Raw genomic sequence first — 25966 nt, 5'->3', positions numbered from 1 at the left:
AAGCTTCCCTAACAAGCATTGAAGCAAATCAGAGGAGTTCTGAAAAAAATGAAAGCTTTTCAGGAAACCTGCTTTATGATCTCTCTCTGTAACCCCAAGTCAGTGACTATCTTCATACAATACAACTGGAAACCCATGATGACGTTTGCCTAGTTCATGTTTACAAAATAATTTGCTAACACACTGATGACAACCGTAGGCTGAAGGCCTGTGAACTCAAACTGACAAAAGTTAAGTTGTATTAAAATAAGCTTGTTCCGATTTTCTGCTAGTTTTTACTCTCCATATGGTCAAAATGCTGAACTTTTCAGCTGTATATCCACTCCCAATGTAACAGTGTAAAATGATTTAAATATGAAACTGTAGAGCACAAACACACATCACTGCATCTCCCTTTTCAATGACCATTTTGTGCAAGGCATCACTAGAACCTTTTGTGCAACTCAGCAGAATAAAAACATTTTTTGTCCTCGGGCTGGTGTGCAGCAGTTGCCATGGAGGCAGGTTAATAACAGCCCAATGATTTGCCCAGAGCTGCCTGTGATCTTGGCTACAGATTTAACACACTCTCAGAAGGAGGCCAGCTAAAACAAAGACTGAGATTATTCTCTAGGGAATGAATGCTATTAAACACACACACACACGCACAAATATTCTTGCTACAGGACAAAAATAAAGAGAAGAGAAAGAAACAGGAACCGGCTATTCTTTTAATCTCCTGGAAGCTATCAGTCACAGGAAATTGGTAAAGGATGAACCTACATATGTACATAAACTGGCAATTGGTTGCTTAATGTATGAAGAACAATTATACAATCTACCCAGCAGTGTACACGCTATTGCATATATGCAGGGGCTTAGCCATTCAAATTCCCATGCCACATGGTGACTGTTTGGCTAAACCTTCTTTGTTACTTTAAGTACAGCTTTAAGATTTAAACTCAGAATAGCAAGGTAATAGTGAATTAATGGAAGGAGGTCTTAAAATAAAAATTAAAAAGGAGAAGAGGCAATTTTCAGACTGTAACTCATCCTACTAAGGTCAGATCTGTTGTTTGGAAATGACAAAAGACAATGAGATCAGGTAGCTTTCTAGAGTATTCCTAGGGCTTGCCCTAGAAGTTAACACATCAGTTCTTTGAAGCCCAGACTTGAAAAGCTGAGACAGACGGATGTTCACAGAGCTGTCCCTCAAAGCATAGCATGGAAAACATGATGTAAAGGATGAGTGTCCACACCTCCTGGACAGAAAATCAGCCTCTCCCTTAATGTCCCAAACCCCTATCAGGTTGAACGCATGGCATGATGTATCTCAGGCACTAATCATTGAGCCCATAGTCAAGGCCACTATGGAATTAAAAAACAAGGAACAAAGAAAATCTGAAAGGAGGTTTGAAAAGCTCTCAATTTCAGGTACCTAAACCTCCAGTGTCCTGTGGTTGTTTTCTGAGTTAGTTTCCACTCTCTTTTCCTTAGAAGTTTAGTTGCTCCCCCTCCCCTAAATCTGTTCTGGTATTCTGAAAGATAAAGCAATGGGCACCATTTTTTCCTCACAACTTACTTCCTGTAATTGTGTAATACCTTTTTAGAAATTGTGGCATGTTAGACACCTGTCCAGTTAATACATGGTAGAAATAACACATCATGTTCCACCACAGGACCACAGTCGGTTGGCTTCAGCACCACAGTCCAGGGAGCACAGGGGGAGAAATTGTTTTAACAAAAAGAAGATTGCAAGAAATCCAAGGAAAGAAAAAGCATTAGATAACATCTTAAATGCAGCCATCACATGTAAATCAGGCTTACTATTACACATCCATGGGAGCCTAGTGTTGGTAGCATTACTCCTAATTCTCAAATAAATGTAAGAGAACTCAGTACTTGACATTCACTTCCTGCTTCCCCAGTGCTGAAGATTACCCAATACCAAGTGTGAATAATGCCATCAGAGTCCTAAACTACATGGATTTTTGTCAGAAAATGAACTTTATGTCAATAAAAGGAAATACCAATTTTACCGTCTGCCACCTACTTGTCTTTTTTTTTTAAAAATTTCCACAGTAAATGGCTTATGTATGCTAGGATGTACATTTTCCTACCTTACAGCATGACTGACAGTTACAGGAGAAGCTGTGAGGGATGTGAGAATACAATAATACCTCAGAAGCAAAATCAGAATTCACCTCTTTCTTCTCTGTATGAGACTAGGCCAGTACCTGGCAGTAAGATAACTTTACTTCCCACATCTGTCATGCACACCTGCAGCTAGGAGTCAGTGGCAACAATACAATAAGATAAAACACTTAACCATACAAGGGTAAGTTTAAAGCATGTGTCAAATTTCTCTCCATGGTTTAATAAGGACACTAAAATAAAAAGGCTCTGTGTTAAATGACCAGGAAGTCTTTGCTGAAGCTCTGTCTTTACCCATTCCTATTCATCTTAAATTTTGCCGATTTACAAAACATGACACAAAGCTAAATACAGTTACTACTTAAAATAAATGCTCACTCACCACACTTTTGGATTAACATTAAACAGACTAAATAAATGATGAGCTGAAACAGAAAAAATCCTTTCTTCTCCTCCCTCAAACTTCTTAAAGCTCTTCTACAGAAAACTTCCTTTCAAGTTCAATATTTCCTAATTTTGCCTTTTTGTACTACCCAAATTAGAAGTTGTGAAATTGACTTATACTGAAAATTAACTCATGAGAGCCAGAAAACTTAACACAAGTGCACTTTAGTCTAGCCAGATTGATACACTCCTCACTGCAACTGCATCCCACTCTTCCATGGTTGTTCATTAATAAATACTTCATCCTAGCCAGCACAGTACCTGTGATGGAAGAGACACGACCTTTAAAGAACACAGCCCTCAGGGCTGTCAGAAAGGATCTGACCTGAAATGCAGCAAGACCCCATCTGCTATCCTTCACAGTGGCTAGCACAAGGTGCTTCATTCAGGTGAAAAGCAGTGAGATCTAGGGTAGGCTGATCCATCCAGTAAATCTCATCCCAATCTCTACTATTTAAGAGCTACTTGAAGAAAAAGTAGCTCTTTTCTGGAGGTTATCAGCATTAATTGCATCTTCTCCAGATATTCTTGATACGGATACAAGATACTTGGTTTCAGAACTGTCATACAGCCAGTTCCCCACTTCTGAGAAGGTATTTATTCTCTGTTAGCAGTCAGATGCTTCCATATTTTTGTGTAGCAGAGAACTAAAAGTCCTTGTTCACACCTCCTGTGCTGGAAACCAATACAGAGAAAGCAGGAGAACTGGTGCACACTACGAACAAGCATCTCACAGCCTGGAAGCACCATTAGCAAACACCTTTTCAGATCCACAGAGCACCAAGTATCTCTATGGTATTGTATACATAATGAAAATAAGTGGCTCCTGAATATGTCACCAAAAATACAATAAGCACAGGTTTAAAATTAAGCACATTTTTGCTACCATGATTAACAAAAAAACCCACAAACAAACAAAGAAGTCCAAACAAATCAAACAACCTTGCAGAGGTTATATATGTTCGCGCACAGCAAAAGCTAAATTTTTTTCCCTTCGCTAAAGAAAGCATGACATTCAAGTTGGAGAAAAGGCTGTTTTTACCCAGGCAAGGTTTGTTTCTTCTGGATGTTGTTAAATGATGCAGAGAAGACTGTAAAAACAGACAGCAGTAATCATAACCTTTTTTTTTTTCCAAATCTCTTCTTTCCAAACCGGTACTTATATAAAAAAATTTGCATTCACACTACAGAACCAAACCCATTTCATGCAAGGACACATGATCTGAATGTGTTTTTACAGGCCTTATCTAGTTTACCTTCTTCAAATTTAGTGAAATACACACACTCCCCATCTATATCATTCCTCTGGCAGGCTCATAAGTTCACAGGTGTTTTGAAGTTATCTTTTTCAGACAGTGAAATCTACAAAATAGGAATCACTACATCCATACATATTTCAAGTGTCCATCCCAGGTGTTTGCTGTGTGAGAGCACAGAGTCAGACCTAGATGGGAAGAACGTCACTGCCCCATAGGACACCTTTACTGCTCTTGGACAAAGGTCAGGCAGAACTTTGTTTATTTCAATTCATGTCTTCTCTGTTATATTTTTGGCCTATGAACCAGTGGAAACCACAGCAGAAAAAAAGTACCTAATTTATACTTTGGAAAAAGCCTTACTTCAAACAGGTTTCCAAGGGAATTCTTGAGAAGGAATATTTTTTAGCTCTAGCTACTTCTGCAGAACAAAAAGTTAAGCTGGTGATTTAAAGAGACTTCTCACATAAGGGACAGATCAAGCATTATTGATAAAAGCTTTGGCATAATTCCTCCCGGAGACTTGTTCTAGTGGTTTATTTTCCAAAATGACCCTTGGGACTTCAGCACAGCCTGAGCATGTGGAAGTGCTCATTGACACGCAGAGCTCAAAGTTCAAACACAACAAGGCCAGTTGCTGGTCCAAACTGTGGCTGTAACTCTCAGTTGACATATCAACAACTCACTGCTCATGTCAACATGCCTGAAGACCTTTCTTCCTTTCTGCCCTTGTCCTTGCCTCCTTCCCTTTGTTTCACCTATTTTTGTCTTTTTGGAGAAACGCTCAGTAGGGTCAACATGCAAGAACTGCTGCTTCAATAGGTGCCAGCCCAAGTGGCAATTTTGGACAAACTAGAGGTAGAGAGGCAAAAGAGATGAACTGATGGGCAGACCGCTAAAGATATTCAAATGTCTGAAGGTCTAAGCAAGCTCAGTGGGGGAAGCACAAGAGTACGTAAGCATTTCAGTCCCATGGGTGACTTCTGCAGTTCTGAGAAAATCTGCAAGGACGTTTTGATTTCCTTGATTCAACCTGTAACTTGGATGACATGATTTTTAAAGCTGACTTTAATCAAAGGTGAATATCTTACCTGGAAGACTGGAGTTGAGACTCTTAGCTTCACCTTTCTGCCAGCTGTAACTCACCTCACTCTCCATCAGCCTTCAGCACTCAGCAGGAAAGCAAGACTTTTGCCACACTGGATTTCAGCCACTGCTACCGACTGCTTCCCCAGTTGACTCCTCCCTAGCTACAAAGAAGCAAACAGAAACACAACCTCTCTCTCCCTAGAGCTATGAACTAAAACTGTGTGTGTATGTATTCCAGCCTGACAAATCTAAGAATTCAAAAGGTAAATTTTCAATTTAATAGATAACTGAAGATGCAAAGATCTTCCCAGACGTTTACCCCACTGTGGGTTTACACGGCTATGGAACAAGAGGAGCAGTAAGAAACCAGAACCATAACTGCAGAATTCCTTTGCCCTGCAACAGCTTTCATGCAGATACTTCCCCAGCTGAGTCTTCACCACACTATTTCCAAAATTTAAGCTTGCTTTGGTAAGGGAGCAGGCTGTTTCAGAGAGATAGTCCACATTCACATGCCCTTATGCTCTCACAAAGCAGATGAAACACCTCCCAGCTGCTGGGGAAAGCAAATTTGGGAAAAAAAAAAAAGATTCCTATAAAGCAAACAACGCCCACCCAGCCTGGAAGAGTGCCTACAGCTAAGCTCATGTTAAACAACTATTGCAAAGTTTCTCTTTCTAAAGAATAAGATGGTACTCTGCTTCCTGGGGAAAAATTGTTTTAGGCATTTTGAAAGGCTCGTTAAGCTTGCAGGTGTTCTGGGGATATCTTGGATCCAGCACTGCAGTGAATCTCCCACACTGACTCTTCTCTTGCTGCTCAAGTTTAAATTGTGGAAGGGAGATCATATTGTACATGGAGACTCTGGGAGAAGAGGTGGATGCCATGAGAACTGCCAGAGGTGCTCTCAAGAGTGTCCATCTGAACACTGACAGAGGAGGCAAAGTAGAAATATCCATACTGCAAAGGCATCCCAGAAATAATGTGGCTTGTCAAAGAAAAGAGAAGTTATCTCAGCACAGCAGCCAAGGCTACCCAGCAGTGGGGAGCTGCAGGCCAGTACTGAAGGAAGGTATGCTATAGCAGGGACTTGTGTTGAGACTGAGATGACATTTTCCCTCCAGTCTAAGGAAAAGGAGCAAAAAGCAATATTTTCACAGCAGTTAATCCATCACTGGAAGGTTGGTTTTACTGAAGACCTGTTCAGAGTTGCTTCATTGCTGCCTAAAAGTTTTTTAATTTCTTTAAGTGCAGCCACTTAAATCACCTTCCCTTGAACTCACATTTCTGGGCTTTGTTGGTCTGGTTTTTTTCACTCCATCAACAAGAACCCATTCATCTTCAACTCCTCCATGACAGCCACCACATTTATCTGCATGTTAGTTCAGAAAGATTCCCAAGGCAGACTGAATAGGGTTCAGTTGCCTAAACAAGGGTTTCTAGTATCATTTTAGGTGCCAGACTCCCAGTTGCTGGAACAGAATGCTGTGCATCTACATGTCCTGACTCATCTGTGCCAGCACATAAGGACATGTCTCATCACTGGGGACAGCTGAAGGGGCACAAGACTCTGATAACCAGGCATCCAGTCTGCTCCTTCCATGTCTTCCACAGCCCAAGAAGGCAGCATTCATAATCTACTGCTCCTTCCTGAAGCATTTCTTCCATGTATAAAATATCCCATGTGCACTGATCTGAAGTTTGGGAAGATCTTCTGGCAGCCCCAAGTCTTGTCACCCAGGTAATTTTTCATAAAATACAGTCCAAATGAATATTGATATTGAAGATGGAGATCATACTCGGCAACTTAGGTATTTTGGGGGGGGGAGAAGCCATTTGAAATACATAAACATTTGAATCCTAAAGAATAAAAGTGTGAAAATATATTGGAAAGGGGAAGGATGAGGCAGCAAGCTTTGGTGAATGTTTCCCTGCAATTGCTATTAAAGTCTCTGATGCGGAGGCAGGCATCTCCAGCAAACAAGCTGTCAAGCAAGCTTCAGTCAATCAGCTCCATAAAGGGAAGAGGATTGCTGGATAGAGCTAGCTGCAAATGCTATCTCTGAGCATATATATCCCTCACTGTGCTAACACTCAGTCAGACTGGAATTTTCCAATGCAATCAATCACAGGCTTGATTTCAGGTGCCTTTCTGAGATGCTTCGAAACTACATTTCCCCCCCAGACTCTTAAAATCAAGCTTCAGGAAAACAAAATAGGATCTTTTTGAGGTCTCAAGCCAGATATCAAAAGGACAGGCAAGCTGAATCACCAAACCTTTTTTTAAAGCCTCAGCTGAAATCCTCCTTTAAACTGACATAAGCACTTAGTGCTTCTAGCAAGGGACAAATGCAAACAAAACCATGGAATATTGTCTAGGAAGCATATTGTAGGAAACTAGTAAGTCAGATGTGCTTTAGTGTAATTTCTGCCTTGGTGGCTGATGAGTCTGACAGATTCATCAGCATAAACCCCCCCTACTATGACATCTCACCTGTAAACAGTTTTGAAGCAATTGGGCAGCACAATTAAAAGGAAGCTGTCCCTCACCACACATTATTGGCTTTAAAGCAATAACAATGAAATTTATATTTAGTCAAGTATTCATACAAAAGAAGTAGAGTCCTTACAGCCTTAACAAACAAAATAAGAAAAATAGAAGAACGTTTATCTTAAGTTGTTAGGACTAGTGCAAAGCATTAAGTTTATGCTACTACCATTTCTGAACTCTTCATTTCCCTTTTACCCAGCCCTTTATTTACCTTGAATCCCCAAAGGACTAATATTGCCTCTCAATGCTGGCACATGATGGTACCGGTGTGGCCTTGAACTCCTGTACATCCAGTGGTACCTGCCAATTTCCATTTCTGGTCTGGTGATCACTGCCAATTTTAGGTGGTAAAAAGTCAGTGTCACCAGCAAGCTTTAGTTCAGTACTTTCAGTCATTTAACTTTAAAAACAAGAGCCCAGAAAAATATGATATAGTTTCAGAACTGAAAGAACATAACCTTACAGACCAAGAGAGGGATTAGGAGGGACAATCAACAGGGAAATGCTCACAGACGTGTTAAGAAAGGTTGAATAGCTAAAACTCTGCCTAGGCTTTGAGTTAAAAACACATAAGGAAGGACTCTATTCCTTACCCCCACCCACTCTCAGATCTCCCTCTCTTTGTCCGTGGCAAAAAGCTCTGCTCCAGAAGTAAAGGAAGGAGGAGTCACAGAAAACCACTTTACCTGTTTTTTTTAAAAATACTATAATTCTGTCAAAGAAAAAGCTTATTGCTTTCTGTAAAGGTAGGGAAAACACAAAGGTTTGCTCCACTACTTTCTTAAAAAAATAAAACTCTGTGAGCTTTATTTCACTTAGGTTCTGCTTACATCCAAAAATCTGGACCAAGTGTTTTAAACCAGACTTGTTCCAGGTTTATGATGAAGAAAAGCAGTCATGCTTCTCTTATCTTTTCAGAGGACACATGAAGCTCAGCAACAAGATCCCACATACAGTAGTACACCTCACCTCACCTCACACACTCATTGCACATTCATTGGCACAGGGTTTCTGAGCCCCCCGAAAGAGGCCACTGGTAAAACATCAAACTACTTTTGAACCTACACTGGCACCGCTATGGTCTTGTCAAAGCTGTCAGGGGGATACTGACAGATGTTTACTTAAAATGCCTCAGAGCCCCCCTCCACAGTGGCTAAATGAGAAAGCAACCATCATTTTTGGCCAAATTAAATCCAATTCAGTAGCGTTTGGGCAAGAGGAGGAAGCGAAGGTTATGGTAATGAAAACCCCATCTACTCTAGAATAGATTAGAGATGAATTTCAAGGGGAAGGGGAGTAGAAAACCCATGAATTTCTAGCCTGTGAGGGGCTTGGAAAGTCTTTTACTTGGTCCCTCTCTCATGTGGTTTTGATGCTCGTGCAATAAGGAGTTTGGCACAGCTACATTTGCATACGTCAAGAAGAGAAAAAATCTTAGTCTTGAATCCAAATGTTGGATCTAGAGATTTGAAACAAGAATTTGTTTGTCTCCTTTATCAGGACATGAACACCCAATACTAGCACAGTCTTTCGGGTTTTGGATGTAAACTTAGTACCAAAGGCTCTGTAAAGGATACTCTGTGGCTTGGTAATTCTCCCCTCTCTGTATCTGACCCACAAACCAGCAAGCAGCTATCAGCTAGTAAATCTTCCATAAAAGACATTATTCTGTCTTTTATGGCTTACCCTTTCTCTTAGGAAGGACAAATTCCACATCTTATGAGCATAACAAAACTCAAAAGATGTTGGAAGTATTGCTCCAAAATGACAGCGCACACTCAGGATGATATAATCTCCTTCTGCTTACAGAGGAACGATCCTGCTTGCGAGATCACAATGAATACCATAAAAATTGAATAGGATACAAAATGAAAAACAACAGAATTCTTTGCTTGTACTGCATACCTCCTCTCCTCTGCCTTCCAAATGTCTGGTCCCTGTTTTTTTGAAGCTACTTACTGGAAATTGGTAACAAATTCAGATTAAAAATAAAATAAAATAAAATAAATATATTAAAAAAAACCAGCTGCAAAGACTTACAGGAAGAAAAGATTTCTTCATTTTCACTGCAGCAGTATCTCAACCAAACCCTTGGTAGCAAGAGTATTTAATCCTACCAGGCTTGAACTCACAGTTAGAAATTTCTCCTGCAGTAGCTACAAAAAGCACTTGCTCAGAGCAGCAGAGCAGGCAGCTGCCTTTCTCCCTTAGCCTGGGGGAGCACTGGTGAAGTCACCTGTCTGCTGCGGTATAAACATCAAACCCTGAAACATAGAGACAGCATCCAAAATTTGTAGCATCATTTCTGTAAATGCAAATATTCTGTGGAGTTGGGTTTTTTAATTAGCAATTTCTGTTTTTTCAGTAACAGGGCTCCATTCATTAGGAGGCAGTTCAAATTCCATAGGGAATCTCATTTTTTCCACTGCTCTGCAAAGAGCCACTTAGCAATGGCTGTTTGGTAGCCTTACTGCATGCCTGGCACGACCTCTGAAGCTGAAGAATATCTCTTGGTGACTTTGCTGAGACCCACCCAGTCCCACTCATGTAAAATCACCAGCAGGTCAAAAGCCCCACAGGCTTCAGTGGCATAACAACTACTGCACACAGTCAGCATCATCTGGAATTTAACTCCGTACCCTGAATAGTTAGAAAAGGAAGCAGGTTTAAATGGCTTCTTTTGCTTTATGAGGAACTAACTGCACTAATTGCATTCCCTGGTTAGGCTACAACACCCTCCACGAACAGCCAGGCTCCTGTGGCCATAGGCCTCCTGTCAGATCCAGGCTGTATCAATCCTGCACAGACACAGCAGCCACAGAACTGACAACATTTCCATGTCACACCACACAGGCACACGGATGGCAGCTGTGGTGCTCAGTATTCATTGGGATGAATCATCTTGCATGCCTGTAATAAAATTCCCAGTGCCCAACATCCTCATGCTTGCTGCCTTTATCATATGGTTTTAGAGGAAACAAACAGTTTTGACATTCGTCTGTCTCAGCTGAAGAAGCAGTGCATGGGAGCAAGGAGACGGCTGTCGTTTGGTTGTTTATGGTCTGGTGATGGATACTGCATTAGGAGCAAGGCTGGCCAGAAAATGGGAAAGCATCAGAGTGACTGAAAGGGACTCCTCTACCCCTCTTTACTCCCCTCTTTAGTCCCTTTGCTCCTACTGCAGAATCCATTGTGCACGTACAGTGCCATCTGGGTTTCCCCCACCCCCGTTACCATATCCCATGGCACATATGTCTAGGTTTTCTGCTTTCATGAGGTCATTCAGACCAGTATGAGTACATTCTCTGAGTGTTTTTTCAACCCCCTCCTATTTAGAAACCAAATCCTATTCATTAAAACCTAAATCACTAAGCCTACCAAATTATTATCCCCAGAATATCGCGTGTCCCAGATTCTCCCTGGGCTGGACCTCTCTTCCTACAGTTGTATTCTTCAGGGACTTATCCTTAGAGCAGTTTTTGTTTTCAGTGGATCTGAAACACCAATAAACTGCTTAAAATGTCATACTAAAATCTTTGAATGCCTTGACAGCTCTGATATCACTGTGTAAGCCTAACATTAAGGGGATATGTTTGAAATTTTGGTTAGTGATCATAACATACATATATAAAAGACTTTTTTTTCAATTTGCTATAATGAAAAATACATTTATCTGTGATGCATCAAAATGTCATAAGCTCACTGTGTAAAATAACCTCACTAAAAGTGAAATAAACTGCACAACTTCATTCCTTTCTCGTGTTCCACTTTACAGCTTCATTTAAACACAACCATACAGATGTGAGAAATAGTGTAAGAGAAGTATTTTCTATTTTGATATTTTGACTAGCATATACTTGTCTATTTAGAGCTTAAAAGAGGAAACATTGCTTCATATACCATGAAAATAATAAAGCTCACAGCCATTACTGAGCAAGAGGTCTTTCATCGAGAGCACATTAGGAGGGAAGAGCCAATTAAAACGAACCTTTGGTACAGCTGCTCAAACTGGTCTTCATTATTCCTCAGCACAGCATAGGCAATTTGAACATCATATGTATTTATATAAGGAAATACACCCTAGTGTAATGGCTTTCTTCCATCCCATGTGTAATTGGTGAATTCACCATGGTCATCCACAGTTGAGCATTATTTTCTACTTTTTCTTTTTTTTTTTTCTTTTTTTTTAATTTTGCAACTTGGTAATATTTCTCACAGTTAAATGAAGAGGGAAACTTCTTGTCTCTGTTAATGTGTATCAGGATCTATATCCTTCACTGCTGATGTAAAACGGCATTTCGTTTTTCTTATTTATTCTACCTCAGTAAATCTGCCTGCCCAGTCCTCACGTTTTGATTTAATTTAATGCCTGCAAGATAAATCCTGTCATTTGTAATAATTTGTAAACCTTCATCTTTAAAATGAATCCAATCTGTCCTGCAGCCTGCAAAGTATCTGTTAAACATTTTGCTTCAGCTTTCATGGTGTTCTCCTCTGATAAGGGCTGCTGATACACAGCATAAAGCTGACTTATTTCTTATCTCCACCAGCATGGGGGTTGTTCCATTTCCAGTTAAAAAAACTGGGGCAGCAGCCACTCATCTGGGTGCAGAGAAACAAATGTCGGATAAACACTGAATCCATCAGCTGGGTAGTATTCAGCAGCCTGAATCAGGCAAGGGATTCATGAAAATAATTATTAAAATATAGAACTAGAACTCATATACAATTTAGAAAACTTTAAAAATCTAAATAAGACCAATCATTTTAATTTATCAATCAGCAATTATTCATAAATTACATTAGCTGGTGTAAATTGGCTCAATTACACTGCAATTCAAAATAGCAAGCCATTCATATTTGCTACAGAGATGGGAAACACAAACCAGTACCTATGTGACACCACTGCTCAGATATGACTGCATTAAGCGCTCAAACTCAAAACAGACCTTACTGCAGATCCCAAGAGCTCTGGTAGCATTGCTCTCCAGTGTTCTCCCAAGCATGGGGAGCCCTGTACCCAGACAGCATGTAGTCCCAGCCCAACTTCCTCCAAGTATTTATTCCACAAAATTGCAGTACATCATTGAGAAGGTCCTAGCATTAAAACCAAAACCTGGAAACCTGCAGTTTAAAATTCTGATAAAGAGAAAAAAAACCCTCTTAGCTTAAAAGTAAAATTTGCTATTAGTTAAATGCAGACACTTTCCCCAGAACTTGGCAGTGTAAAGCATAATGAGTGTGAACTTGAATACTCAAAGCAGAATGCTCAGCATCTTCCCTTACTCAGTCTTAGCAATAGCAGTATCTCCCAAACACCTTCAGATGTTGATTTACCTCCTTAGGCTTAGCAATTTGTTTCTGGAAGGAAGAGTTAAAAGACTCTGTGACAGCACTTCAGTCTGTGGCAGCTGCCTTGCAATCACTGGATCTAGGGCATTTCAAAAAGGGAGGCCATTATACTGAATCCCGGTGGGATCCTGGAGTAAGATGCAAATGTTGCAAGCCCAGCAAACGTGTAAGGCATAGCAAGTAAGAGATCCACTCCAGAGAGTAAATGGACATATTTTTGAAGTGGTCAGCTTCTGTTTGATACCCAAAATGAAGCAGCAACATTTTCCTACAAGTTTCTTTACATAGAGAAAAAGCTTATTTTGTTTCATGGGAGTTGCTGGTGGAAGAGCCCTTTAGAAAAATCTTGCCATTTCAGAGGTACCTGATGCCCACTGAACCTATCAAAAACCCAACCAGGCTCAATAGACTTAGCACTTTGGAAAATCTGCCTCTCAAACCCAAATATACCTCCTACCTGACTACTTCATGGCAGTAACTTTGCAGGGATTTTGGGCTATTTATTTTTCTATAGAAACTAGGAGTCTTTCAGATTTCTGCATTTTAATTTGCTGTGAAACATACTGGGAATTTAAATGAATAGAAATACAGAGCGTAATGTGAGAGACCATGTGTTGCTTTAAGAAATCAGAGAATTGGCAAGAACAAAGCCTAGGAGTGCTACATACACATACCTATATAAGGAATCCAAAGTATAAAATTATCATAGAAAAAACTAGGAAACAGTGGTAACCTTAGGAGAGGAGACTCCCCTGCTTGCATTCGATGAAAAAAACAGATCAACCACCTTGACTTCATAGCATATTTACTGTTCTACTTGTTGTGCTTTCACCCTTACCAAAACAAAAGGGAAACCATAAACTCATCATAAACACACTCAGCAACACATTTTGTTTTGCACAGCTGCTAATGCATACAGATAATTTTCTTTGGTGTTTATTGTAACATGAGTTCCATTATTTAAAGGAAGCTCATCAATGAGAACAAAAAATTGCTGTCATTTTTAAAGAATGATCTATCAGTTCAAGGTGGTTTTACAGTCAAGCTATTCTGACCATTTTGTACATTAATTACTCAAAATCTGCAGTGAGGTGGGTTATTGTCCACATACACTAATGGCTTTCAGAGTTTAATCTCTCATCAGTGGACCTCCTTTTGTGAAATCCCTAAGGGATTATGTAGTACTGTATCTAATCACTTGACAAATTTCATTTACTTGAAACTGAAGCTCGTTTTGAATTATAGGAAGTGTGTAGCAGGAATCAAATTCAAAGTAGAAAAACAAAATCTGGCACTGGACAGCACTACGATTTATCATGTTCATATCTGAACTGTTCAACAGTCAATGAAAGAATTCTGCTTGGAGAAATGTATTAGTTGTGTATCAGCTGCCTAAGCCTATGAGATACCCAGACGAGATGCTCAGATTGCTTATAAATGATACACAACAGGTTAAAAAGTATACTATGACTCACGTAAAAAGGCAATGGAAATTTAAATAATTTTATTACTGCTGTATCATTTAGCAAAAAAAAGTACTGCTATGACCTGTACAGTAGTCTGCTACATTGAAGAGGAACACATATTTGACATAAATTATATGACACAGAAACAAAACAACCTTTGCTAGTTGAATTTACCCTCTGAAATTCTGCACTCCAGACCAAACAGAATCACCTGTAAGGCTGGCATGGATGAAGCACCTCTCTTTCTGGGCTGCCATCTCCCTACCACAGAACCACTACTATAGAATTGTTCTCTCTATTAAGCAGCAATTCTCAGTGATTAACACATCCTGAAATCTAATGTTGAAAAACTCATTGCATTGTTCCCCATTATCATAGTACAGGCAGATCTCTACAAAAGTGAAATTTGCCAGATGACACCATAGAAAAGGAATTTAAAAATAAGAGTAGCATTTGGCATCAAGCTCACTACACGAAGGTTGTGTGACATTATAATCTATTATATGTTGTTATAGCCTAGGTCTCCCACATTGGATTGCAAAGCCAGATTATGGCTCTGAAAACAACATGCAAACACACAGGCACACGCTACTTCAGTAAACCAAATTTACCAAAATCCCTCAAAGATGCAGCAATAACAAGACTTCTTTTGCAAGCATCATTTCAGGTAGGGTTAGGACAGATTCAGAGCAAATACAGACGCAGACAGAAAGATTGCTGCTCTATTAATTTGTTGTCAAGCCATGCAGGAAAGGACGGCTGAAAGCCCGAAGATGCAGTAATGATTGTTTAAGAGCTATTTGAAAAAGTGACAAAACTGGCCTAAACCTCTTTAAGCCCCCTGAATGAAAAGATTTAAACAGGCTATTGTTAGACCCCTGGGTACCTTTTTTCTCTTGGCTTTGTTCTGCATTTTCCTCCGCTGCAGTTTCCATGGCTGGCTTCATACCATCCACCAAAAATGCCGCCCCCCCCTCCCCCCCCAGCAAGCACTTTTTCTCTTCGCCTCCTTTCTCACTCCCTTCCGTCTCCTATTTACAGCGGCGGTGATTGAGCGGCTCTGTTCTCCCCTACAGTAGATTACAGTCCTTTCCAAAATGCCAGAAAAGTCTTGTCAGCTTCAATTTCGCTCCGCTGACTGGTCCACGAGGAGCTGTGCCAGCGAGCGCTCAGCTATACGTCACCACGGTCCCCAGCTATAAAATAGCCATCCTGCGCCCAACTGTGCTTCGCCTCGCCACACCGTGGGGACCAGCATCACCCGCTTGCGCCCCCTTCCTCCTGCCCTCTGCTCTCCCCCTCTTTCCCCGTCTCCCAAGGCTCCCAACAAACGCTAATCAATTCTCTGGGTGGTGAATGAATTGGTGACATCGGAAGGGGAGATGCAAGCGAGAAAGAAAGGAGCCCCCTGGCCGTTGTGGGGTGAGCCCCCCGGCCGCCGTCTCTAAGAGGAGTGCACGCCGGCACACAATCACAAGGCTCCCTTTCCCATGGGACCTTGTTATTATGCTTCGCATTTTGATTTATTCCACATGCCCTCTGCTCTTTCAAGGGGCGGGGGGTGATGGGTCTGTTCTCTCTGTTTGCTTTCTTTGCCGACTAAGTTCCGCTCACCCACGGCAAAAGACTGTGTGAGAGAAGCATAAAAGCAGAAGTGGGCATATATGTATGTATATGGAAAATCTAAATTCTTTCTCTGACTAGCAAGCGCAATGGGAAAAAAGAAGCAAAAGAAAATCCAACCAAGCAGAAAGGAAGCGAGCTCAAGCAACCCAAAATGCACGTGCAACACTTTAAAGGATAAAATGTTTAAGAAAACACAGCTTGGGTTTTAAAAGGAGGTCTGCCACTAGAGACCTAAAGCCATGCTTGGAAGTGAGCACAGAGCTGCTGTTCAGCACGTTTGATTGCTCTCCTTAATTCAGACAGACTGCAGCATGATCTAACAATCTGTACTAGCCTGGCTCTGGGAGCAACAAACCCAAGACATGTCAACAGTGCATTGCATGAGGTGACTAGGTGTCTCCAGCCTGCTCTGAGGGGCCCGTGCTGGGGTGCCACAGAGTAGGGCAACACCACATAGGGGTATTATTCCCCTCCCAAACCCCAAGACAACTGACACATTTAAGGCTGTACTGTGCTGAGGCTAATTAACCTTGCCTATCACTTTGCTTGTTTCAATGCCTCACAATGCAACACACTGCACAGGGCAGATGTGCCCAAAGGCATAGGATGTGCATAGGATGATGGAGCAACCATGGAGCAATAATCCTTGTGGTCCAGTCACTGCAGCCAATTCTGCAGCTTGCAAAGACACCTAGAGGACTCAGCAAACCCTGGGGATGTTAAAACCTACACACTGAGTGTCCCGTATAACAGATTCAACAAGAGTGGGAAGAGGGAAGTAGTCCAAAGATTTGTAGCTGCAATTCAGCCTCTTCTAGTTCAAGCTATTATACCCACAATTTTGCTGTGCATTTTTATTTCTACAGATGTCTAGGGAAAAGCATAAAAAACATCACACCAAACATTTAGAGAAAGTTCCCTTCTCTTTCAAGAAATTAGTGCATAAAATCTCTTCTCTCACCACAGCCACCATAGCTGTTACTTTGCTTTGAACATTACTGCTCAGACTTCAGGCTCCAGCCCAGCTGCCAAGAGGTCTTGGACTTATCCTAAGGTTTCGTATCACAGTATTAAACTTGATGTCAAGTATTTGCCTAAAATGCTTCCCTGCAGTCCAGGAAAAGTCTGCAGTTGAAGTTCCAATCTCAGAAGACCCTTCTATAAACAGGATGAGGCTAATCTGTAGAGGAGATGAAATATCCTCAGGAACCAACGTGAGGCAATAGGTTCCTGAAGGTAATCAAATCAGCAGCCCCAGAAGAGACCTCAACCCAGGTACAAGGCGTATTTCTCCAGTCTTCTGCAATGCCCACACACATATTGAAATCCTTCCCCAGCAAGATCATGCACTGCAAACACATTCCCTGAAGGAATCAGCCAAAAGGTGAAAATGCATGTGACGTTAGCTACATTCTTTTAGCCATTACTAAAAATTGTTCAAATCCCACAGTCAAGAAAGGAAAACATCTTCTTTACATTTGGGATGCTGAATATACAAAGAAAATATTCTACAAAGAGTGCTTTTTCCCCCATTTTACACCAGTAGGATTGAAAATCCATACCAAACACACCCTACTTCCTGAAAGTCACACAAATTTTATTCATTGGTCAAAGCAGTTGATTGCTTCTGACATTAAAATGGAACTTCTTAGAAGTTTTCATTGTGCAGTTGGTACTTCTGCTCACTGCTGTCACAATCTAGATCTCTGATTCTTAATGATCGTTGCTTACTTAGACTGGAAGGTCTAAAACTTTAAAAGGTTGAAACATCTCTTCTGACTACCAAAAGTTACAGAAGCCTGTTCATAACTTAATTCAAGTGGTATAATATCAATGCACTTATCAGGACAAATACACAGAAAATATAAAGATAATCTGGAATTTCCTTTTTTAAACAGAAAATACATTAGAGAGAACCTTTGGTTGCAGACTATCCTCGGACGGAACCCACAAACAAACCCCTCCACGCCATATCAGTGAGACCTACTCCTTCAAACAGCTGCACACTTTCCTGTTGGCAAGCAGAATTTGTTAGGCAGGCTCAGGACTTCAGAGCTGATGGTTAAGAAACCCAAACCTAACAGGCTGGGAGACTCTTTCCTCTACTGTCTCCCAGGATAACCTCTTCCCCAAACAAGCAATGAAGAAACCAGTGCACAATACCAGAATCAACTTCACAAGAGCTTGAACTGAAGACTTCAAAAACCATCAAACCCAACTATTCAAAAGCATTAATTCTACCTACTAAATCGTCCTTTAAAAGCTTCAAGAGAGGCATGAGTGTAAGGTTCTCCCCCTGCCTTCTTTGTATTTTCCAGATTGCTGCAATGTATGATAGGTTCTAACCACTTAGTATCCTAAGTAATTCCTTAATTTTCAAGCTTCTGCCCCATCATTGATAAACAGAGCAAATAAAACAAACTATATGCTATTTCCTCCAGTGCTAATATGAGTGCTGATCTTGTGCTTCGAGCATTAATCTCAGCCAGCAAGTTGTCTCATCCAATGTTCCCTCCCTTAATCAGATGCATCCTTTTCATAATATCTGATGAGACTGGGAGACATCAAGTTTATGCCTATGACAATACAGCCAAAGACTAATCCACAAAGGCAGGCACTGCAAAAAAATTTTTTAAGACTGACATTTAGCAAAAACCTGCTGTACAAACCAGGCTGATTTAGATAACCAGCAACATGGCATGGCAGCTAGTTACACTTAGTTATGTTTCAGGAGTTCAGCCCAGCATTTTATTTGCAGACCAAAATAAAAGGGAAAATGAAGACGGGGGCTTAGCAGCAAGGGTTTCTGCTGCTAAAGTACAGCTCTGAGCCTACTACCAAACCCCAGGATGAATAGCAGTGAAGGAAAATATGTGAAGGTACTGCAAACCAAGACACATTCAGTGCAAAAGAGTTTAAAAAAAAGAGGCTGAAATCTATTTTTTCTAGGTTTAAAAAAAAATAAATTCCCATTATTTAATCATTGTGCTCAGTCAGTTAAAATAGCACAATTGCAGAAGTTAAAAAAGATATTAAAAATCCAGTTCTGTTCATGTGCCAGTTCCTTTTGAACATCTATCTTTAATGTCACTGAATCTAGTTTACATTCCTGAAGGCTGAGAAGCTCTACCATAAGCTACAGCAAATTCTTCACAAGCTTTCAGGAGATGAATACACACTTGCGATTTCTACAAAGGCTTCACAGAGCTGTAATAAAGAGTGTTCTCACATAGTTGAAGAGCAATTTGAGATTTGCCTATGAGATTCAAGACCCAGAAGTTAAAATACACAGACTGTCCCTCAAATAAGACTGAAACATAGTAACATAGTCCAAACAGCTAATTTTACAGAAAATTTGTAGAATACTTTTTTTTTTTTTTTTAGAAAATATGGAAAAATATTCAGGAGAAAGAACAAATACACATGATGCCACTTGGTGCAATGTAATTGCTTGTGTTCAAACCAGCTTTAGACCAGTTACCAAAGACAACCCAATCCAAATGCTTATGCAAATGCAGGTAAATTTTCCATGTGGATAAAATCAAAGCATGACAACAAGCTTTTAGTTTCACAGAAGTCATATACCTGGCAAGTACTTTTAAGAAAAAAACATTGAAGTCTGTTCTTTCAGACATACTAAATTACTAGGAAAATGAAATCCAAATTAATTAACGAATAACAGTGGAAAACCCCTGCACTTTTACACAGTATAAAATACAGACTACTAAAAAACACTGCACTTAGGGGTTTAAATCTCAGATTTCCATAAGAAAGAGCAAAAGTAGAGGCTTAAGCATGGATAGTGGTTATCTCTGCAACCAAAGAAAATCACTGAGTTAACCAATGCACCTACACCCAGAAGGGTAAGCAAACGTTAACCAGTTCTACGGCCCCCTTAATAAAGCCACATGAAAATGGCAATAACTGCTGCCAAGCTAAATGCCTGGCAGCAAGCAGGCAGGCAAAGTAGATATTGTTCAGTAGTTGGGCTTCATACATTTCTCTGTCCAGCCTGTTTGTTTCCATCTGGACCACTGCTTTAGTCCACTGCACTCACAGCCACCAGTGAGAATCAAAGGCAATAAACAGCTCAGATCCAAAACATACACGGATGGCTAACCCTTAGTTGGAACATAAAGGAAGGGGGAAAAAATCCCTTAGAAAGTGAATAGATGGCTCTGTACAGCTTTTCCAGCAGCTAGGTCTCATCAAGTCCTAGTCTCAAAGATGACTCAGATGGCAGAGATGTGAAGGCTACCAAAGAAAAACAGCCTAAAGAGGTGTAAGCAAAGTCAAAACCAAAGCAAAAGCTGTTGTGTTCTGAAGCAACTTAATCTCCATTTCTGTTCATGAAAGGTGGTCAACAGCACAGAAAAAAAAAAAGCTAGATTTTATTTATCTAATCTAAGTAATGGCCTTTGTCACATTTTCCTGGGTGTAAGAAACTTGTATTTAAAAAAAAAAAAAAACCTTGGGAAAACAATTCGTAACTCTGACAGACAAAATACAGAAATCTCAACCATGCCAAAGACATCTGAGGAAAGGCAATAAAAATGAAAACAAAACAGGCTACACTTGAAACTAAGATGGAAGTAGCATCACCTCTTGCACCCCCTTCTGGTGAGGCTGCCTGGAGTAGCACCATGCTTTTGGCAAGCCAGAAAGAAATATACTGACAAACTGGAGCCCAAACTCAAGCTCTACAGTTGAAATAGCATGGAAATACAGAAAACCAAAGCAAAGGCTTCCTCGCATCTCTCCCAGAAGGAGCTTTCATTAAGCAAGTAGTGTTCAGACTTCCAGCTCCAATGGCTGTCTTCAGCTTCTACTCCAGCTCAACAGTTTTCTGGCAGTATGTAGTTTTCTATAAGTATACTGCATGGCAAGTTTCAAATGCTTTAACTTTACAATTAAGCAGCAAAACAAGGTTTGAGTTACCCTATCTTGCATAATTTTTCTCTTCATCAGTGGCAAGATCTCACTTACATGACTAATTTATGAAACCCTTCAACAGTACTTCAAATGCTCCTCCATACTTTTAAGGACTAGGTTCTTGATATTGACACACATAACCACCTTTCTTTGCTCCCTCTGTCCCTCACAGAGGGGACATTCTCTGCCTTGCAGTGCAGCAGGATAATAATATGCTCAAGTCTTTTGCCTTTGTTCCCTTAATTCTGCACCTTGAAGACAATCCAACATCTTTAGCTTTGCTGTGAACCCTCTTCTCCAATACTACTGCCAAAGCCTAGTGCCATCTCAGAAGAATAACTAGAGCTTCTGAATACTTGGACATACTGAAATAGCATCCTAGATATTTATGTCACACTTGCTGGCACTCAAGTAGAAGTGCCTCTTGTACTTGTAGAAGAGCTATTTCTGCCAGCAATTTGGAAGGCAGCAAAGGTATCATAATATACTCCTGCTAATACAGCTGCTTCATCTCCAAAAACATGAGAATTTGAGACATGGCTGGTACTGGGAGGTTACATGTTGAATTTTTTTCTCTATCTATCTATAAATAAACTTCACTGAGTTCAGCCTTGACCCAAACTTATCCTTTTGCTCCACAAAATGAGATTTAACCAGACAATCCTGTGTTAACTTTACATCCAGTTCTGATTTTCAAAATTACCCTCCCACTCTTCACATAGACTTCAGGATCCCACCTACAATCTTTCATCTATTCAGTGCTTGTTTTGTTCTTCAGTCTTGGCCTCAGTCCAGTCTTTTCACAAAGCGTGGAAAAAAGCAGGGAAATATAAAGAAGTGCAAAACGCTATAGCTCCCCAAAAAGAAACCAAGGAGCACTGATTATAAAAAGGTACCTCTCACTGGGTACCCCACACTGGGGGTACACATGGGGAGAGTCAGGGATGGAGAATCCTCATGAATGTCATGAAGGATTTCATGCATAAATAATGTAGCTCTGTGTGTGTACACACATGCAAAAAACACGTGTGTGTTTTCATATGTATATGAAGATGTAAACGATTACATACATATTTTTATTGAGCAGAAAAGTATACAAGCATCATTGGTACCACTGTGAGGAATGCAAACTAATTTACAGAGTCACGCAATAGCATTCAGTTTAATAGTGAATGCACAACCATCCCAGTGCTACAGAGTCCTCCAGCTCAGGATTTCAGGGCCAGGAACCAAGTCAGCCAACATCAGACTGGAGTCTGCAGCAGAGCTAAACTGTGCGGCAGGAGCACTGTTTCTTAGGCACTGTTAGCCACTCACCTCAGCAACCCTGGGTGAAAGGCTCGCCCCACCAGCCCAAGACTCAGCCCCCACTCATGGATTATTGATTGTGTTGACATTTTGAAAAGCCCACCTAATATGACAGTCAAAATGTTGATGTAAAAGAAAACATCAAAATAATGATTGGTATGAGGTACTGAAATTCATTGTTTTAAGTTTCAGCACCTTGTAAGTCACCACAACTACAGTTGTTTCCCTGACACAGAAAATTCCCATTCCAGTGTAATTAAACTATACTTTGGGAAAGATCCTGGACCAGTCCTGTCATGCAGCACTGGACTGCCAGTTGAATTGCAAGTATAGTTTCTGTTCACACACAAGACACTAGTCATGAAATCCTCAGTTAAGACACTAATGAAAGGGTCCCCAATTAATCATTGTATTCTTTGCAAGAGCAGATATCCTCATTAGGAAACCAGCAGGACATTAACAAGTCCCACTTTGAGGGTGTCCAATTAACTCATCGACTAAATATGTGCCAGGCAACTTTGCCCGGCCTAGCTTTTCCAATCCTCTCTAGCTGCAGCAATTGGGATCCCAGTCATGTATAAAGTAGCTGTTCTTTCTGTGCTTTGCAAAGCCTTTGAGAACACTGCCGATGAACAACAAACAACGGCAGCTGAAATGTTTAACGGGTCTTTCACTTGCGCCCACAAAAAGTTAAGTGTGCACTCAGGGAGTTCAGCGAAATTAAGAGAAAAACCCACCCTCTACCTTTATAAACAGGGAATGACTTAACCTGCAAACAACGAGTTTGGTTGGAGCTCCGTCTGGATCATGTCACGCCTCGATTTTTGCCGAACCTCAGCAATGGGTGATCCTGCATACAAAGTGAGCTCTGAGACAAAAGTGCTATAGGGTGAGTTAAGGACAAAGTAGCAGCTTTCAGCGTGGATTCCCAGATAGGCTGTCAAGTAAAATCCCTTGCCAGGGCAGGATTATTCCCTAGAGTGTACATTTCCAACACTTTGTCTCGCCTAATTTTCTAAGTGTCTCAGGCTTGGAGCCTTTCAGTCGTTTCACGGGAAGAGCCTTTCTGTGGCCCGGCAGGTTTTGAGGCTTGGCACAAAGGAGGGCTTGCACAATGACAGGCCCCTGCTGCAGTCAATGCAGACAGAGCAGCTTCTCCAGAGGAAGCAGGATCCCAGCCTCTGAAATGGCCTCCAGTCCTGCTGCCTGAAAACCACCCAGACTCTCTTTTGAGCAATCCCACCCCAACATTGCCTAGTTACATCGCCATTTCTCCGTTTCTTTCCAAACATGACATTCACTTGTTTTAAACAGCTGAAAGGCATCATTTCTGCACTTTGTCATGAGTCAGAGTGAAATTCATTTAGCATCTACTTTTCTTCATCTATTCCTTGTATCATTCCCATCCCATTTGATTTCTGCTCTCTGGGTTTCAGTACATTTGTAACAATTTCTCTTGCACTCAGAGCTTCCGAAGTGTAAACACTAAGCATTGTAATTACTTGTTTACTCTGGAGACCCTCACATTTGTTATGCAAAATGGCACCAGGCTTTTTTGATCTCAGTAGTAGTAGAGACAAATCTATCACCACCACCGATTCCTGAAGTACAATCATCTGCTCTACCTTTCTGCACCATGTCGGGAGGAAAAGAAAGAAGCCAAGGAATCAAGGAAAGGGAGAAGGGATGGATATATTGGGAGATGAGAACGAGAAAAGCATAAGGCAAGAAAACACCCCAAGTTCTGGCTAAGGTTCTTTCCTTTGTCTGTAAGAGGAACTGTGTCTCTGTATCAAAAAAACTTTACTATGTCAAGTATGGGCTAACTGTCTTGGAAGTGACCAAATGCATGTTGCTCAGCTTGGGACAGAGCTCCTCTCATTGCAGATCAGAGACTTGCCCACAGGTTGCAGAAAAAGATCACAGCTTCTCATGCCAAGCCAAAATCAACCAGCCCAATTTGCCTGTTCACAAGTTCATTAGTACAGGGAAGAAACTGAAGACCACCCACAGCTTTAAAAGTATTTCTAAGCACTTAATTCCAGCTATGGTCCTCAGAAACTAATTGTGTGTTCAAGGGTTGCACATACTTCTAACGCAGAGAGAACATCACCAGATTGCAAATGCAATCAAAAGCCCATTTTCTTAGTGTAAGTTGCCATTAGTACACTGCAGGTTTATAGAGACAAACAACCAACTACAACTAAATTTTCATTGCCATTTCAGGCAGTTTCCAAGCAAATATCATAGCAACAATATCAGAACTTGAGTTCACTTAATCCCAAATTCTCTACAATAAAACAACACTAGCATCTGTTTAAAAGAAAACAGAAAATGTAGTCCTGGATAAACTGAGCATCTCCCAAGCTCTGGACCAACAGTGTCAGGCTTCTATGACAAACCCCACCATTTAAAGACCTTTTTATAACTTTAAGAGTGAAGGAAAAAATCAAATTCTAGGCTTTTATCTGTATAATTCAGTAAAGACTAGTGTTTAGGGATTTTTTCAATACATACGAAACACTGATGAATCTATTTATTTCAACCTCAAATACAATCATATAAACGTGGTAACAGACTAAGTAGCATTTCACAGACTCCCCTCTGTTGCATAACCGAGAAGAAAAAAATCACCCCAGTTGCGGCAGCCCCCATTTCCCCGAGTCGAAGGCAACTCTTTACTGAGGGAGCTCAGTACTGCACAGCCAGTGAGCACCACTGCCCTGCACACATCAGCAACTTGGAAAGGAACCGATGGAGGCCTTGTCACGAAAAATCTGTTATTTCAGCTTAAACTGCACTGAAAGTGAACAGAAAGTAGCTGCCCGTGTTAGCCAGAAAGAAATACTGGTTTACAGAGCTGCAGGATGGGTGATGGTGGCCAGCGCTGCAAACCTTGCCAGCAGCCCCACCACCCCTGTCCCGGCTGCCTGGGGAGCGCCCTCCAGGACCCCTGCCCTAATGGCACTGGCGGGGGTCCCAGCGGGGCCAGGGCCGCCCATGGGAACCAGCACGGCCTTGGGGCTTCACGGGTGACCGGGCTCGTCAGCCCTATTCAGCCCCGCTCCCTGCGCACAATAACCAGCAGCCGCGCTCCCAGAATACGGGCCTCCCCCTTCTCCCCGCTTTTATCATCCTTCATATCTCAACGATGACAGGCCTGAAAGGGCTTCTGATGGGAAATGTGCTTCGAATTAGCATATTTCCCCCTGCATACAATGGAGGCATTAAGCTGCTGCGGTTTGCAAGTCCAAACAAAAGCAGCCCAGGCTGTTTTTAGCAGCACTGTTTGAAGTTTTATTCCCTCTCTCCCCAGTTGCAAGCATATTTAACAAATTTTCACTCTTTCTGTAAAGAAGGAAGTGCGACTGATAAAAATCTTATTATTTGATCGGGTTCAGACTTTAAAAGAAAAAGCCAATCTTTCGGTATTGCAAAGAGCAACACGGTGCTGTGCAGTGCTTCCCCTGAACTGCAGCTCAGGGTCCACCCCGCAGTGAGCTCGTCTGGCTGCGCTCAGCACTTGCGTGGACCCTGTCATTGAGAATTTCAGAACTCAAACACATTCACAGCAACCCAAGAGAAAGGGTCCTGTATTCACAGCTCAATTTTACTACTGTGCCAGGGGCACACTGTTGAAAATATCAAAGTGAGAAATCAAACCACTGTGCTGTAAGGAGGAGCAAAGAAAGCCCTCCCCCCATTCCGGGATTATCCTTTGGTTTAACTTGAGGGTTATGAACAGGAGAGTTGAACCTCAGAAGTACAACCTTTATGAAATAGCTTCAAATTAGAAAGTGAATAGCTAT

The 25966-nt window shown here is 41.1% G+C and overlaps 1 protein-coding gene across 7 annotated transcripts in view; it reads right to left on the bottom strand.

Annotated features, from left to right (window-relative positions):
* The window catches only part of GPM6B (glycoprotein M6B), a 107349-nt gene that overhangs the window by 17120 nt on the left and 64263 nt on the right, over positions 1-25966 (bottom strand). Inside the window, exons 1-2 of one of the 7 annotated variants that reach the window (XM_027638628.1) lie at positions 15178-15531; positions 7685-7804 (exon numbers count right to left, since the gene is read on the bottom strand). The exons of 1 other annotated variant lie outside the window; for it this stretch is intronic. In XM_027638628.1, coding sequence (XP_027494429.1) covers positions 7685-7804; positions 15178-15238 — 181 coding nt within the window. In that variant the 5' untranslated portion in view covers positions 15239-15531. Of the gene's footprint in view, positions 1-4924; positions 5007-7684; positions 7805-15177; positions 15532-25966 lie in introns of those variants that run through there. 5 more of the 7 variants (XM_027638607.1, XM_027638599.1, XM_027638648.1 and 2 more) reach the window with 5 other exon arrangements.

Source organism: Corapipo altera, unplaced genomic scaffold, assembly GCF_003945725.1.
Source record: "Corapipo altera isolate COAL_440 unplaced genomic scaffold, ASM394572v1 0, whole genome shotgun sequence".
Lineage (NCBI taxonomy): Eukaryota > Metazoa > Chordata > Aves > Passeriformes > Pipridae > Corapipo > Corapipo altera.
The sequence above is the reverse complement of the archived record's forward strand: the minus strand, read 5'-3'. Positions and strand labels throughout refer to the sequence as shown.